This window comes from Populus nigra, chromosome 16 (genome assembly GCF_951802175.1).
Source record: "Populus nigra chromosome 16, ddPopNigr1.1, whole genome shotgun sequence".
NCBI classification, from domain to species: Eukaryota; Viridiplantae; Streptophyta; class Magnoliopsida; order Malpighiales; family Salicaceae; genus Populus; species Populus nigra.
In genome coordinates this window covers 13025450-13041629 of record NC_084867.1, presented here as the reverse complement: position 1 = coordinate 13041629, position 16180 = coordinate 13025450, and the positions used below count along the sequence as shown (strand labels likewise).

General features: G+C 34.1%; 2 protein-coding genes across 3 annotated transcripts; one reads left to right on the top strand and one right to left on the bottom strand.

Annotated features, from left to right (window-relative positions):
• The first annotated feature begins 3706 nt into the window (after positions 1 to 3706).
• On the top strand, positions 3707 to 6864 carry LOC133675097 (MDIS1-interacting receptor like kinase 2-like). The gene is made up of 2 exons (XM_062096372.1): positions 3707 to 6181; positions 6302 to 6864. Exons 1-2 carry the CDS (start codon positions 3751 to 3753, stop codon positions 6688 to 6690), a joined length of 2820 nt encoding a protein of 939 aa, XP_061952356.1. The 5' UTR covers positions 3707 to 3750; the 3' UTR covers positions 6691 to 6864.
• Positions 6865 to 7818: 954 nt separating this feature from the next.
• Positions 7819 to 10502, bottom strand: LOC133675101 (chaperonin 60 subunit alpha 2, chloroplastic-like). Of its 2 annotated transcripts, none has more exons than XM_062096376.1 (6): positions 10223 to 10490; positions 9933 to 10107; positions 9542 to 9663; positions 9234 to 9441; positions 9003 to 9148; positions 7819 to 8666 (listed from the first exon to the last, which is right to left on the bottom strand). In XM_062096376.1, the coding sequence occupies exons 1-6, from the start codon at positions 10280 to 10282 to the stop codon at positions 8379 to 8381; spliced, it is 999 nt and encodes a 332-aa protein (XP_061952360.1). In that variant the 5' UTR covers positions 10283 to 10490; the 3' UTR covers positions 7819 to 8378. The 2 variants fall into 2 exon arrangements, with proteins under 2 accessions (XP_061952360.1, XP_061952361.1); XM_062096377.1 differs by lacking the exon at positions 7819 to 8666 and adding an exon at positions 8700 to 8784 and having other exon boundaries at positions 10223 to 10502.
• Between the last annotated feature and the right edge of the window lie 5678 nt (positions 10503 to 16180).

Genomic DNA, 16180 nt, shown 5'->3' with positions numbered 1-16180 from the left:
CAATTATACAGGAAATGACCTCTGGCATCAAATTATGGTGTAATAAGAAATCTTAGGTAGTCTTCTTGTTGTTTGCTGTAGTTGATTAGTTTTTTTTTTCTTTTTTATATCCCTTGTATTTCTCTTTGGCTATTCGCTTTATGGCCTTCTCAATATACTCTCGATGATTATAAAAAAAATGAATAACTAGGAGAAAAAACAAGAAAATATTATAAAAATGGTTGAAGGATGATCACTCAATGCAGAGTCTCGTATTTTTTTTAATCATGGAATATAATAATTTTATTAAGCACATAATGGTGCAAAATAATATATCTCTCATATTTTATTAAAAAAAAGTTGTCAGAATGGGTCCGTAGCTGAAACCCCAACACAAGTATTCTAATAATTGTGACAAATACTTCATTTTCCTTCTAGAATTGCAATTTAAATTAGTCTACAAGTACTCCTTCTAGGATAGAATTGAATATTTCATCTTGATTGATCGCGAACTGATTTTTGGATTCATAACTAACGTATAAATAGGGTTGGTTTTTTCAGGATTTTATATTTATATGAATCTAAATTTATATACGAAATTATCATTTAATTAGAGTTATTAGCAATATTAATAATAAAATTAATTTCATAATATAATTTAATTGTCTTAATACAAGAGTTAAATATAAACCGGGTGACTAGTTGATGGAGATTTCTAGAATTCCGACCTATTAGTAAAAAATTTACATAACCCAAAAATAACAAACATTTTGTTCTTTAATAAACCCATAATCCAGATATCAACCCAGTTCGTTTTAGTCCAACTAACATCCTAAAATATCAACTAAAAACTCTTAAATCATTCATATATCAAAACAATATATTAAACATTTTGAAACCCTAAAATATTTTTTTAATCCATCAACTATCAAATCCCCAATGAAAAACAATAATAAAAAAAAAACAATAGGTAAGGTCGACGTAAAACTTACTTATTTCTTCAACCCTTTATAAAATAAGCTTAAGTTTAAAGATAGCTGAATCCTTTGATATTTTGATAGGACAGTCACGGTGAGAGAAGAAAAAGAGAAAAGAGAGACAACAATGTTCCGACAACCTTTTCTTTAAAGACCTCGATTAATTAGGTTGGATTTGTGCTAAATATATGCCTTGGATGTGATGGGACAAAACATGGGTCTCAGAATTATGGTAATTACATGTGAATACGAATGAAGCCGCGTCCGAAAATGTGAAACACGAGAAAGCTGTACATTTCAGAATTCGTGAAAAACATCCATTGGTTGACTTAACGTTCTAAGCTTTTGAGATTTCACATGAATGTAGTTCCAATCACGAATAAAGTCATGGGATCAGCAAAACTATGGTGTGATTAGTTTACTTTGTTTTTTTGATTTGCAGCTATTTTTTATTAAAAAAAAATTATTTTTTAAAAAATTTATTTATGAGATTATTTTTTTCCACGTGTCAATGCATCTTGATTAAGTTAATATTTTTCAATCTCAATCCTCAAAAAAATTAAAAAAAAAACAAATTTTAGACACTTAAATAAAAAGAATAAAAGGTTAGACATTTTGCTGAAATATTCTATTTTCTTGCTTTGTATAAAATTTCTAGTCATGATGCTAAAAGAAACCATACAGTTTAGTGTAGTTAGTGTTGTGGTAGTTGTTATTTTTAATTTAAAATATTTAGAAATAATTTTTTATTTTTTAAATTTATTTTTAATATCAATAATTTAAAAATAAAAAAAAATATTTTATTTTTTTCAAAAACACTGTCAACATGCAAGTCAAGGATTGGGAGTATACAAATAGTCTTCATCTCTTAATAATCAGGAGTCATGGAAGGTACAAGGTAGCTATTATTAATTGTAAAGTTCGGATTTCACATCATAGATAAAACCTAAAATAATTAGGGTAATTAGGGAGAGAGAGAGATAGAGTTAGATTTGTTGTTTAACACAAGCAATGAAAAACTAGGAGAAAAAACAAGAAAAAAAATATTAAAAAAATCCTTGAAGGATGATCACCCAATGCAGAGTTTCGTATTTTTTTAATCACGGAATATAGTTTATCTTGAATTATCGAATATTATATATAGATAAGATTCTTCTTTAAAGTTTATCTTGAATAATCACGATCTAATTTTTAAATATTTGAATTATCAAATATTATATATAGATAAGATTCTTCTTTAGAGTTTCATATCTATACAATTATTAATTGTAAAGTTCGGGTTTCACATCATAGACAAAACAAAATCCTGCTCAAGGAACTTAATTCAAAAAAAGTAAAGCTTCTTTTTTAAATATAATGTATTGGTATGACATTAAAATTTAACATTTATGCATGATAATTTTTTTTATATTTTTTTATGATATTAGCCAAATAATAGAAACTATTTTTTTATAATTTAATTTTCAATAAAATCACTTTTAAACCAGCTAATGAGGCCTAAATTATTTTTTTTTTATTAGGGTATACAGAACCAAATACCAACACACAACACCAGGGTCTCACGTCATAGATTTTTAGAATGAGTGGTTTATATTAAAGAATAAAATTTCAGGAAATAAAATAAATTACTGATCGGTCTAAAGAAATTTCCTGCTAGTCTCCCCGGGTTTTTTCATTTGAAGTCATGAATACTCTGATTTTTCAGGATTACTTCTCAATATCTTACTTACCTTACATGCCTACCCAAATATGTCCTTCGGCAATTTAATTCATTTCTAACGAAGATGCTGACTGGCTGGGTGGCTTCCTCTGCCTCCAGCCCTCCACCTTTAATTGATCTATCTTCCTCGATAGGTGGCGCGAGTTTCTTCACATGGTGAACTGACTTTTTTATAACATAAAAAATAACAATGGCCCCAGAAATCTAAATGTGAATTAAAAAAAAATTAACTTTTAAATTTAAGTGAGGTGTTAGAGAATAATATAAATTATATTTTGGAACCTTATCTAACAGTTTAAGATATTGGGTTGAGATGGTTCTTTGATATGATATCAGAGTCTTGATGACCAAGCGGTCACGAGTTCGAATCTCACCATCCCTATTTATTTAATAAAAAATAGGTACAAGGTGTTGTGGGCTTGTGCAAGTTTCAAGTCTAAAAGGCTTTTACTTAAGGAAGTGTGTTAGAGAATAATAGAAATCATATCTTAAGACCTTACTTAATAGCTTAAGTTATTGGGTTGAGATTTCAAAACCTGTAAACAAAATAATCTAATAGAAAAAAAAAAGACTTAATTTTAAAAAGAACTAAATTTTGAAGGATAAAGCTGAAAAAAAAAACTTTAAAAAATATATGATCTACCTAGCTAAATCTACTGTCTAAATCATGAGATGTGGATAATTTGAATGGAAGGAAACTGAATAAAATAATGAACTTCATTTTTCAAAATAAACTTTGTAGGAAGTTATTATTCAATTTAATTTAATTAAGGGGTAAAATTAACAAAAAAATCCAAAAAAAAAAATTTTAAGAGATCAAAGATCAAATTTTTTAAAAAAAAATCAGGATCCAAAAATAAAATTAAAAACAAATTAAAATTTGATAAATAAATCAAAATTAAAAATCAAAAGACTTTATTTCCGGTCAAGATTGAATGTTGTTACCCTGTCCAGCTGCACCTTTCTTTCAATCTTACTCATGAATTTATAATCTATCATTTCTTTTCCATATATATACGTGTGCAGGGCAAATCATTTTATACATCCTTTTTAAGAAATTAAACCACCAAGGCCATGGCTTCCCACATCTTTCTCTTCTCCACACCTTTTTTGGTTTTTTCCTTACTTGCTTATGCTTCCTTCTTTGCTTCTTTTGCTTACTCGGCTAGTACTGGAGCTGCTGAAGTAGCAAATGGAAGGAAGGAAGCGGAAGCTCTTCTGGAATGGAAAGTCAGTCTTGACAACCAAAGCCAGTCTCTCCTGTCTTCTTGGGCTGGAGACAGCCCTTGCAACTGGTTCGGAATCAGTTGCGACCAGTCTGGTAGTGTCACCAACATAAGTCTGTCCAATTCTAGTTTGAGAGGTACGCTTAATAGTCTCAGATTCTCTTCCTTTCCTAACTTGATTGAGCTTACCCTTAGCTACAACTCCCTTTATGGTTATGTACCTTCACATATAGGTAACCTTTCTAACCTCAACATCCTTGACTTGTCTTTCAATAACATTTCTGGCAACATTCCACCAGAAGTTGGAAATTTGGTATCTCTCACTAGTTTAAATTTGTCCTCTAATAATCTAATTGGTACAATACCAACATCTTTAGAAAATTTAAAAAACTTATCTGTACTTAAACTTTGGAGTAATAATCTTTTTGGTTCCATTATTTTTATTGAAAACCTGACCAGTTCTCTCACTATTTTAAATTTGGCATTTAATAATCTAACTGGTACAATACCTACATCTCTAGGCAATTTAAAAAGATTATCTGCATTTATCGTTGGGAATAACAATCTTTCTGGTCCCATTCCTCCAGAAATGAACAACCTTACACATTTGTTAGCGTTACAAATATTTTCTAATAGATTTTCTGGTAATCTACCACGAGATGTGTGCCTTGGTGGATCACTTTTATATTTTTCTGCATCTGAAAATTATTTCACGGGACCTATCCCGAAAAGCTTGAGAAACTGCAGCAGCTTGTTGAGACTCAGACTTGAGAGAAACCAACTTAGTGGAAACATATCTGAAGCTTTTGGCACACATCCTCATTTGAACTACATGGATTTGAGTGATAATGAATTGCATGGTGAACTTTCATTGAAATGGGAGCAGTTTAACAATCTGACAGCCTTCAGAATTTCTGGTAACAAGATTTCTGGAGAGATACCAGCAGCTCTTGGAAAGGCAACTCATATACAAGTTCTTGACCTCTCGTCAAATCAACTAGTTGGGAGAATTCCAAAAGAATTGGGAAATTTGAAGTTGATTGAACTTGCACTCAACGATAACAGACTTTCAGGTGATATTCCTTTCGATGTCGCATCGCTATCTGATCTCCAAAGGCTTGGCCTGGCCGCGAACAATTTTAGTGCAACAATTCTTAAACAGCTTGGCAAGTGCTCAAAACTGATATTATTGAATATGAGCAAGAATAGATTCGCAGGGAGTATTCCTGCTGAGATGGGGTATTTACAATCTCTTCAAAGTCTTGATCTCAGTTGGAATTCCCTCATGGGAGGTATAGCACCGGAGCTTGGACATATGCAGCAGCTAGAGGTATTAAACCTCTCCCATAATATGCTGTCTGGTCTAATTCCAACCAGTTTTAATAGACTGCAAGGCCTCACTAAAGTGGATGTATCCTATAACAAGCTAGAGGGTCCCATTCCTGACATCAAAGCCTTTCGCGAGGCACCATTTGAAGCAATTCGCAACAACACCAACCTGTGTGGCAATGCAACTGGTTTGGAGGCTTGTTCTGCTCTCATTAAAAACAAAAGTGTGCACAAGAAGGGCCCCAAAGTTGTCTTTTTGACAGTATTTTCTCTGCTGGGTAGTTTGTTGGGCCTGATTGTAGGTTTTCTTATCTTTTTCCAAAGCAGAAGAAAGAAAAGGTTAGTGGAAACACCACAAAGAGATGTTACCGCGAGATGGTGCCCTGGTGGGGATCTGCGCTACGAGGACATCATTGAGGCTACTGAGGAATTCGACTCCAAATATTGCATTGGTACTGGAGGGTATGGAGTTGTATACAAAGCTGTACTTCCATCAGAACAAGTCCTTGCCGTGAAGAAATTCCACCAAACACCAGAAGTTGAGATGAGCAGCTTGAAAGCTTTTAGAAGCGAGATTGATGTCTTAATGGGTATACGGCATCGAAATATTGTGAAGCTGTATGGTTTCTGCTCGCATGCCAAACACTCATTTTTGGTATATGAATTTGTGGAAAGGGGAAGTTTAAGAAAGGTACTGAACGACGAGGAACAAGCAGGAAAGATGGATTGGCATAAAAGGATGAATCTTATCAAAGGCGTAGCCAATGCTTTATCCTACATGCACCATGACTGCTCCCCTCCGATTATTCATAGAGACATTTCCAGCAACAATGTTCTTTTGGATTCAGAATATGAGGCTCATGTCTCTGACTTCGGCACAGCCAGGCTCTTAATGCCTGACTCGTCCAATTGGACATCATTTGCTGGCACCTTTGGGTACACAGCTCCAGGTATGTAGTTAAGTTTCAATATCACCTTCTACAGTAGGTTAGTTTACAAAATCACTTGAAAACAAAATAGGTGCAGTAAATTATTTTGGCAAAATATAGCATGACCAACCGCTTTTGCAGAGTTGGCATACACAATGAAAGTGGATGAAAAATGTGATGTGTATAGCTTTGGAGTATTAACATTGGAAGTAATGATGGGAAAGCATCCTGGCGATTTCATCTCATCTCTGATGTTATCTGCCTCCACCTCCTCATCATCACCAATTGGTCACAATACAGTCTTGAAGGATGTCTTAGACCAGCGCCTCCCACCTCCTGAAAACGACCTTGCGGACGGTGTGGCACATGTTGCAAAACTGGCGTTTGCTTGCTTGCAGACCGATCCTCACTATCGGCCAACAATGCGACAGGTTTCTACAGAGCTTACAACTCGATGGCCTCCATTGCCAAAGCTATTCTCCACGATGGAATTGGAAGATATAATGGTTCACAGATATGTTATTGGCTGAATTTTTACAGTATACTTGGGCGTTTGTGAAAAGCAACTTGTTTGGCAAAATGTAATATTCAATAATCAAGTCTATGTTAGATATTCCGTCCAAAGCATCATTTTAGATGAACTTGGTGAATGTCATGAATCATGTAATTTATTGCCTTCATTTGTATCAATTGCCTTCCTACTACATATTTTTTTTGGAGAGTAATAAACAATCCAAATTCCAACACAAAGACCGTACAATAATGATGAACAAAATTTCCACAATCAAACCAAACTCGTCCTGAAAGATCAAATAACGTCATTTGTCACGTTGAAATTCCATATTTATTCCTCCGGGTCTAAAGAGGGCTTCCCTCTTAGAAAGAAACAAATAAGTAAAACCTAACACAAATCTTTAAATCATATATTTTTGTGGAGAATGTGATGGGAGCACTAAATGGTGTTGTGGAGATTCCAAGGAAGTGGACAGGGTTGCAGCCTCTAATTTCCACTTAAAGTGAGTGGATTCAATGCGTTGCTGATTTTTCAAGCAAAGACTGATTGGGAGGGGAACTTTGAAATAGTTAAACGGAATGAGGAAAAGGAGGCAGAGGAAGAGGAAGAGGAAGATGAGAAAAGAAATGAAAGTAAGAAAGATGGGAAGTGTGTCAAAAGGAAGAAGAGGAAGATGAGAAAAGAGATGAAAGTAAGAAAGATGGGAAGTGTGTTAAAAGGAAGAGCGTTCATGAGCTTATATTAGAAGGTGCATTGGGTACGACTGAGGAGAAAGGGGGATGTCGAGAAAGGAGAGAAAGTAAGCAAAAAGAAGAAAATGATTTTCATATTTAGAGTAGGGATTGAGAAGGGAAATCTGTTCTCCATACTCTTGACATCATTGATAATAATCTACATGAGATTTACTCCTGCACTTCAACGCAGCCACATAAGCACATGCCCAAACTGAAATATTTCATTAGTTTTCGAGCACCGAGGCTAAGTCCATTTCCATGAAAATGATAGAGGATGTACGTGCGCGCTTCTAATTCAAAACAAAATGAAAATATGTTGAAAAATCAAACATTTGAAAACTCACAAAAGATGGAGCAGGCTGCTTCTCAAACAGCAGAACATGTTTTATAACACTACAAGGCAATCATCCAATAGCAAACAAAAATCAATTAACTTTGATGGCAATAGACCAAAACCTCGTTCAAATAAAATTGACAGATGAATCATATAGCAGTCAAGGGAAAATATAATTGATAAAATAAAGGTGATTTTCTGCTTGAATCGTGTCAGTGACTAACTTCAGTTGAAGATTTTAAAGAGGGCATCTGGATATGGGGATTACTCTTCCGATATGGCTACTTGCTGAGTTACTGGAATAGTAGTGAGTTTCTTGACAGGAAACCACCCAGAAAATCAAATATAACAGAGACCAAACACAAAATTTAGGGGAGTAGTCGTCGATGTATCAGCAGGGAGAGCCAAGCATTGCCAGACAAATGCAAAGTCTTTCATTATGGCATTTGATGCTTTTGCGGTCTCAAGCATGATCCACCTGGTGATCCCAGAAGTTGTAAAGGCTTGTTGAAGAGACTTGCTTCACCTTCAAGTTTCATTCTGACCAGCCAACTCAAAACTGTTGATGAGAGCCATCAGAGCAATAAAATTTCTTCAGCTTCTTTCTACAATTTTAACAGCTCTTTTCCATTTTTCTCAAGGTGTAATTCCAGGAACACAAGGGACAGCGGGCTTGGGCTTCTTTATTTTTTCAACCAGCACAGCTTGAGTTGTTAGAACTATCCCAGCAATTGAGACAGCACTTTGAAGTGCACACCTAGAAACTCTACAAGGATCTACCACCCCTGCATTGAGAAGATCTTCATATCTACCAGTCATTGCATTGTAACCAGTTCTCCAGTCACAAGATCGAATATTCTCCACCACAACTGCTCCATCAACCCCTGCATTAGTTGCAATTGTTTTTGCAGGTGCAAGAAATGCCTGTAATGCATCATTGGTATGTGTTACTACATGGGAGAAGAAATTTCCCTTTATAGTCATTTAGAATTTATCCACTCATAGGAGGCAGAGTGTTTACACAAGTATTGCTACCCTGTTACTGAAAAAACAAAATAGTTCACCTGGAAAGTACAAAGAGCAGAAGCTCAACCAACCTAAATATTTACAGATAATGAATGGTTTAACCATTCAGACTATGACTAATGATATAACATAAAATCATAAACTTCTAACATAAACTTTGATGTAATGCCAATTTTCCAGTGATTTATCTGACAGGATTTTTCAAACCATATTGAGAACTAGCAGCTTAATCACCTTCATTCCTTCTTCTATTATCACAAATGTATCAGAGGTTGAAGATGATTCAAGAGAGATTACTCCATCAGAGCCAATCTTCTCTATAGTTTCAGCAATTAGGTTCCCAACAAATTCATCATTTCCAGCAGAAATTGAAGCGACCGCTGCAAGGAGAAGAAATTCTAGATTGTAGTTTCCAAGTCAAAATGATGGTTTTGAACAAAGTTTAAATAAAGATGGCATAGAGACCTTTTATATCATCCTTCCCTTTTACTGGAAAACTATTCTTCTTCAACACTTTGACCAACTCTTTGACAGCCATATCCATTCCTTTCTTTACAAAAACAGGGTTAGCCCCAAAACTGACTGCTAACATCCCTGTTTTGATCATTTCACGAGCCAAAATAATAGCAGTAGTAGTGCCATCTCCAGCCATATCATTCATTTTACTAGCAACCTGCAATAAGTCACTTCAATATCACATTTATAATCGATCAGCATCAAATAACACATCAACAAAACATTAAGGAGAGGATAATGTAGCAACCATGAATGACCTCTTGGATTAAAATTGCTCCAATATTCTCCATTGAATCCGGAAGCTCTATAGCACGAGCTATTGTAACACCATCATTTACTACTTTTAGCGTCTTTGAATCCGAAAGAACAACATTACGCCCTGCATAGTTTCACATCTTACTGACTTAACACCGTCAACATCAATAAAGACTGATAATGTACTATACAATAAAAAAAAATGATCTTTTTCTCTCAGAATTAGTCCCTCTTATGGTTGCACAAGGAATTATTTAAGTAGTAGTTTTATTATTTGAACAACAACAATTACAAATGTGTTGTCTTGTAAAACTTAAGCTTGAAGAACCAAAATTTAAAAAACAAAGAAAAATATCCGTACAAAAAATGGAAAAGAAGCAGGACTCAGTTTACCTTTAGGTCCTAAAGTGACAGAAACAGCATCAGCAAGCTTATCAATTCCTGCCTGCAAGGCTTCTCTACAATCTTTACCAAAAGATATCTTCTTTGGACCTGCTCTTACCACTAATTTATTCACTACTTGATGGTTTCTCCATATCCCACATGCCCTTTTGTTCCCACCAAGACTCTGCAACAATATCCCATGTTTACGCATCAAAATCAAAACACTCAGACACCCACATGTCCACGAACTCAGACACACATACAGACACAGAGATAGATGGTGAGAGCGAGATACTTACAGAGAAAAGGGGTTGTTGAGGGAAGGCAAGAGGTTCGGAAATAGGGAAGCAGAAGGACATTTTTCTGCTCGTTTGTTGATTGAGCACGGTGTTGGCTTTGAGAATTTAGAGGGGCTTTAGAGCGCATCGGGCCGACCGGCTCTGTGCGGACATGTGGATTTAGGAGACATGTCACGGTGACCCTTCAGACTACTAGTTGTTTATATATATCTAACGTTTTCTCTTTCGTGTTATAAAATTTTCTAACAAATTTTAAAATCCAATACAAAATGCTTTCTGAAATTAATTTTAAGAAAGCCGTCAATATTCAAATAGATGTATTCATGCATGTGGAAGTTAATACTACAGCAATAATATAAAAAACACATAAATTTTAATGAATATAAAGGATAGTACATGTAAATTTAAATTTGTAATTTTATTCTTTAAAATTTAAGTACATGGTAGTTGTGTTCTAAGAGATTAACAATATCTTTAAAAAATAATCTAAAATACAAAACATTAATAAAATTAATATAGAATTAAAACTAAAAATAATAAATCCAAAGAAATCCTAAAAAATAATAAAATTGACTAAAAAAGTAACAGGGGCATTCTGAAAAATACAATAATTGATAAATGATAGAATAACATTCTTTATAAAAATTTTTTATAAATAATGAAAAATTTAAATATAATTCAACAGTTAAATCTTTTATTATTTTAATTTTAAGATACTAATTTAAAGATGCTTATTCACCATGAGATTGATGTTTTCTGCTTACTTGTAGTAATTTTGACATAACAGGGGCATCAATTGATCAGACATATCCTACTCCCCATATGGTACTTAGAAGGAGCAGAAGAAAAGTTAAACTTCAATTCCAAATCGGCAGCATTCAAGAAACAGTGGAGCACCAGGAAGATAGCTCTTCAGAATCAACGAAATCAGGTATTAAACAGGACAATCCCAGATATACTAAGCAGAAACAGCCGGAAGGTGCATATACTATGGAGAGAGATGAAGAGGATCAGAATATGTTGAATGATGGGGTACGATTGGGTCTGGGTGTCATACAGGAATGGAATATTTTTGCTGAATCGATCTGGAAAACTGTGAACAAGGAAATTGAAACTGTTTAACAGGAAAATATACTTTTGGAATTGCTTCGGTTTGGGCATGCTAGCAAAACGTCATGCTATTAAAAAGATGTTCATTCACCATTAGATCGACGTTTGTTTTCTAGTTAATACTAACTTAATTTTTAAATTTTCAGAAAATAAAAATAAAATATCAAAATAAAAGACAAAAAAATAAATAAAAATAATTTAAAAATTAAGTAAAGACAACATAAATTAAAAATTTTGAGAATTAATAAAGATTAAATTATAATTTAGGAGTCAATTTGATAAAAAATTAAAAACATTAATAAGTTTAGGATTTAATTAAACTTTGATTTTATTAATTAATGCAATCAAAAGCTTAATTAAAAACAATACTAAAGTTTAAGGTTGATTTGGTTTAAAATCACAAAAAATTAAAATTCAAGGAAAGGGTGAGAGTACTATAAGGACTTTAATTGATTTCATCATAGTAATTATGAAATAATTAAAAGTTGAAGAGTCAATTAAAAACGGATTTAATTGATTAAATTAGAAACTAAGGATGGTTTTGTACATTCCTCCACAATCCAAGGTTCAATTGCAATTTGTTCCAGGGGTAACATTAAAAAAAGGGGGATTTTCCATGATTAGGGGCCTAATAGATAAATGTCAGAATATCAGGGGTCAAATTGGAAATAACCATTTCTGGAGAACACGACGCCGTTGCGTTTCTACTATTCATCACCTTCTTCATGGATTAATTCAGCAGAAAGGAAACTGCCTCAAACCGGTTGCAATCGTGTACCACGTCTCCTACACAATGCATCTCCAAATATGCCTCACCCCCACGATCATTGTCTGGGAAGAAAGAGAGGACATTCAGAGAAAAGACCACAAAAGGGGGGGGGGGGGGGGACGAGCGCACTGGACGGGGAAGAGACGGGAGAAAAAAACGAAAAAAACCAGAGGAGGAGAGAACGAACAAGGGGTTTTTTTTCGGAAGCTGAGAAAAATCAAAGAAAACAGAGAGAACGCAAACAGAGGAGAAAAAAAAACCAAAGAACTGGGGATGCAAACAGAGGACAGACGAAAACAAAATAAAGGGAATAAACAGAGAGAAATACCAGAACAGGAGGACACAACTCGAGGGGACGAACAACACAGGGGAGACCTGGAAACGCAAACAGAGGCGAATGAACAGAAGCAAACCAGGAAATAAAGAACAAAGAAAGCAAAAGAAAAGCAAGAAGAGGGGAGAGTAACATCAGCCAGAAAGAACAAGCCTCCATCTTCAGCAGCCCCCTTTCCCTTTGCAAAATTCAAATAAGTTCGGTACTGTGCGTAGGTAATTATAATTTCCTTCGCACTATACACAGCATTCGTGAATTTATGCGCAGGCAGCCGGGCCAGTGACAGGGCCGGGCTTGCTTGGTCCAGCCCGGCCCGTACGGGCTGATCAAACCCAGCATAAATAAAAATAAAAAGAAAAAAGCTGAGGCCCGAATGGACCTGATCCCCAGCCCCAACCAGCCTAATCTGTTTTGGGTTAAAGGTGTGTTTGTAAAAACACACTTTTATATCTTATCCCTTTTATTCCATCTTTTTTTATTTTGTTATCTAGTAAAACAGACCTTTTCAGATATCAAAAAATTTAGATAACATTTGTGGACCTTCTTTAATTTATTTGTGGGTCCCTTGTATTTTTTTAGATATTTTACTCTAAAATTGATATGTAAACTTTTACTATGAAATGCAAATCTGGTTATGATACCTTTTTTCTTTTAAAAAAATAAAAAAAATATATATGCATTGATTTAAATTCATTTTACTAGTTTATTTAGTAATGTCAGAGTCAGGAATGCCATTTTTTTTGCTACATAATATTTACTAACGTCAAAGTTGGAAATATCTGTAATTGAAAATTCACTAACGCTAAAATCATAAATATTACAAGCATACCATCATAACATCAACCAACAAACTTTTCGTAATTGAAGACAAAACAAGTAATGCAACCTACCTCTGGTAGGATGCTTAAAGAGTGATAATATCTTCTCTTTTACATAACCAATTTCGTACTATAATATTTTTATTGATGAGTTAGGGTTCTTAGTAATCATAATATTAGATGACGACTTTTTAGACAAGATTTTTTTCTATTAAAAAAATAAAATATCAAAAATCTATTCTTTTAAAATTTTAAATTTTTAAAGATCGGTGAGATATCGGGATGAGACAATCTAGGCTGGCAGCTTGCACAGAAAAATTTGTCAACTTTCTTTAGAAATAACATGATATTAGATGGACTTCTATAGATGCTGTTGGGTAATCCGGTGGTGTTTTAGTCTTATGGAATGATAACAACTTCAAAGTTAACTCTATAGAATATGGGGGACAGTGGATTGCTATCTTTGGTGTTCATTCTTCTTCAGATTTTGCTTGTGCCGTCGTGGCCTTACAGTTCATGTTAGCTGGTTCTAGAACAAGTCCAATATTATTATGTAAAATTTATCGAAGCTTAGGCATATTGTGTAGAATCAGTAGAAAGTGCCGAAGTAAAATGAGGAAAACCTGGCGAATGATGGATTTTTGTTTTTGAAGTTGAAGTTCCACAATTAGATATTTCTTGCAATAATAGGGGAAGTCAAGCAATGAAGTACTGTTTGGATGAGGCATCACCAGTTGTAACAACAACTAGCTAAAAGATTACCCAGAATCATCATCAGCTACGTCCTCAATATCTGAGCAAATTTGGAAAGGGGAGGTTTACAGCGTGCCCACTGGGAGGCTGCTTTCTTTTCAGCTACAAACAGACCTCCGGGCTTGATTCAAATTGTCGTCTAAATCTAGAGAAAATATGGAACTAGAATCGGGCAGGGGACGCGGCTTGCGAAGCCCCCTCGACCACAAAATTTTGACGTGGACTCTCCCACTTGGAACTGTCTGTGTCCTGATAAAATTCATGACAAAAGCTATTCTTGCAGGCCTTTAAGTTTCCACTGCCTGTTATGGTTAGCTGGCATTCTTGTTTGCTACCATGCTTTTTTCTATTCTGTTCTTTTGTTGGCTATTGAAAACCGTGGTCTTCCTTTTACAGATTCAGCCTTGATCTAGAGTTCTATGCGATAAAAGAAAAGCTTGGAACAGCAATTGCCAGGACTCTTCTAAAATTGTGGTTAATTGCTTCGTCACTAAAATTCTGATTCTATTTCAAAGAACCTGAGAAATTTCTAAAGGAGAGAAACCTAGAGATCAAGGTTTTCCTTCTGCGGTGTGAGTGTGTGTGTGAAGAGCAAGATGACTGTCCTCTAGTTTAATTATAATCTCACTGGATGATTTTCTTTCATTCACATCCAGGTTTATGGTGTAGAACCAGCAGAAAGTGCAGTCCTGAATGGAGAAAAACCTGGTAACTAGTGAATTGCTCCAAGCTCTAGAGTGTTTAGACAAGATGAATAAAATAATGTTAATCAATCAATTTTGATCAAATCATGTAAGCCTGTCTGAAACCTGCGAAGTTCTCGTGATTTGATCACTCTTAGGATTGCACATTTGATTGAAGGACTTGGTGCTGGCGTTCGTTGTACCTCCTGCTTTGAATAATGACCTACTTGATGAAGTTTCGTACTGGTTAAGAAATTAAGCTTGTTGGCACATAAATTTCGAACCTGGAATCATGATATCTGTGGTTATTATAATCCAATTTTTGATTTTTTGATTTTATCTTAATTTGCTGAAATTTTTCTTACTTTATATAAAAATAATAAAAATGAAGATGGAAAAAATGAAATAGAATAAATTGAAATTTAAGTTAAGATGATATAAATTGAAAGTTTGGAAAATTAATTAAATTTTGGATTAGTTTAATTAGTCAAATAAAAAATTTAATTGAAAAATTGATAAGTTGAACTTAGAATTATCAAGAAGTTAATTGAAGAGATATCAAAGTTTAATGTAGATTGTAGTTAAATTTTGATATAGCAGTGGAAGGATTGTCAGTATCGTTTCAAAGAGGTCTTGCACATCGGGCTATTTAGCCTCCAATTTTTGCTCTAGCTTCTTTTTATTAAAATTCGGTTCAACCCCTCATAGGACGCAATTGAATATTCAATCTTCTTACTTTTACCTGTCCAAAGGAACTTACCGCTGGGTACAAAACTTTTATGCAAGAGTAACACTCACACCCCAAGTCTACACCTCTCAAAACGAAATTAAATTTTCTGCCTTTTTATATAAATGTTTATTTTGAAATAGCACAGTTAGTAAAAATAATTAGTAAGAAAATAATATAAAAATGCATTGAAGGATGATCACCCAATGCAAAGTCTCACATTTTTTTTAATCATGGAATATAATAATTTTTTTGAAGCACATAATGGTGCAAAATAATATATCTCTGTATTTCATAAAAAAAAAAAGAAGTTATCAGAATGGGTCCATAGCTGAAACCCAACACAAGTATTCTAATAATCATGACAAATACTCCATTTCCCCTCTAGAATGACAATTTAAATTAGTTCACAAGTACTCATCCTAAGATGCAATTGAATATCCACGACCTGATTTCTGGATCTATGATCAGCACATAGACAAGATATTTTTTCCAAATATTCTAATAATCATGACAAATACTTCATTTCCCTTCTAGAATGGCAATTTAAATTAGTCTACACGTACTCATCCTAAGATGCAATTAAATATTCCATCTTGATTTATAACGACCTGATTTCTGGATCTATGATCTGTACATAGAAAAGATTTGTTTTCTAAATATTCTAATAATCGTGACAAATACTTCATTTCCCTTCTAGAGTGGTAATTTAAATTAGTCCACACATACTCATCCTAAGATGCCATTGAATAATCCATCTTGAT

Excerpts from the sequence above, each read along its gene's own strand:
- LOC133675097 (XM_062096372.1), top strand. The coding sequence starts at position 3,751 with ATGGCTTCCCACATCTTTCTCTTCTCCACACCTTTTTTGGTTTTTTCC. Across the intron at positions 6,182-6,301 it reads CTTTGGGTACACAGCTCCAG|AGTTGGCATACACAATGAAA; the intron begins GTATGTAGTTAA and ends CCGCTTTTGCAG.
- LOC133675101 (XM_062096376.1), bottom strand. The coding sequence starts at position 10,282 with ATGTCCTTCTGCTTCCCTATTTCCGAACCTCTTGCCTTCCCTCAACAA. Across the intron at positions 9,664-9,932 it reads TGTCACTTTAGGACCTAAAG|GGCGTAATGTTGTTCTTTCG; the intron begins GTAAACTGAGTC and ends GAAACTATGCAG. Across the intron at positions 9,442-9,541 it reads GAGCAATTTTAATCCAAGAG|GTTGCTAGTAAAATGAATGA; the intron begins GTCATTCATGGT and ends GACTTATTGCAG.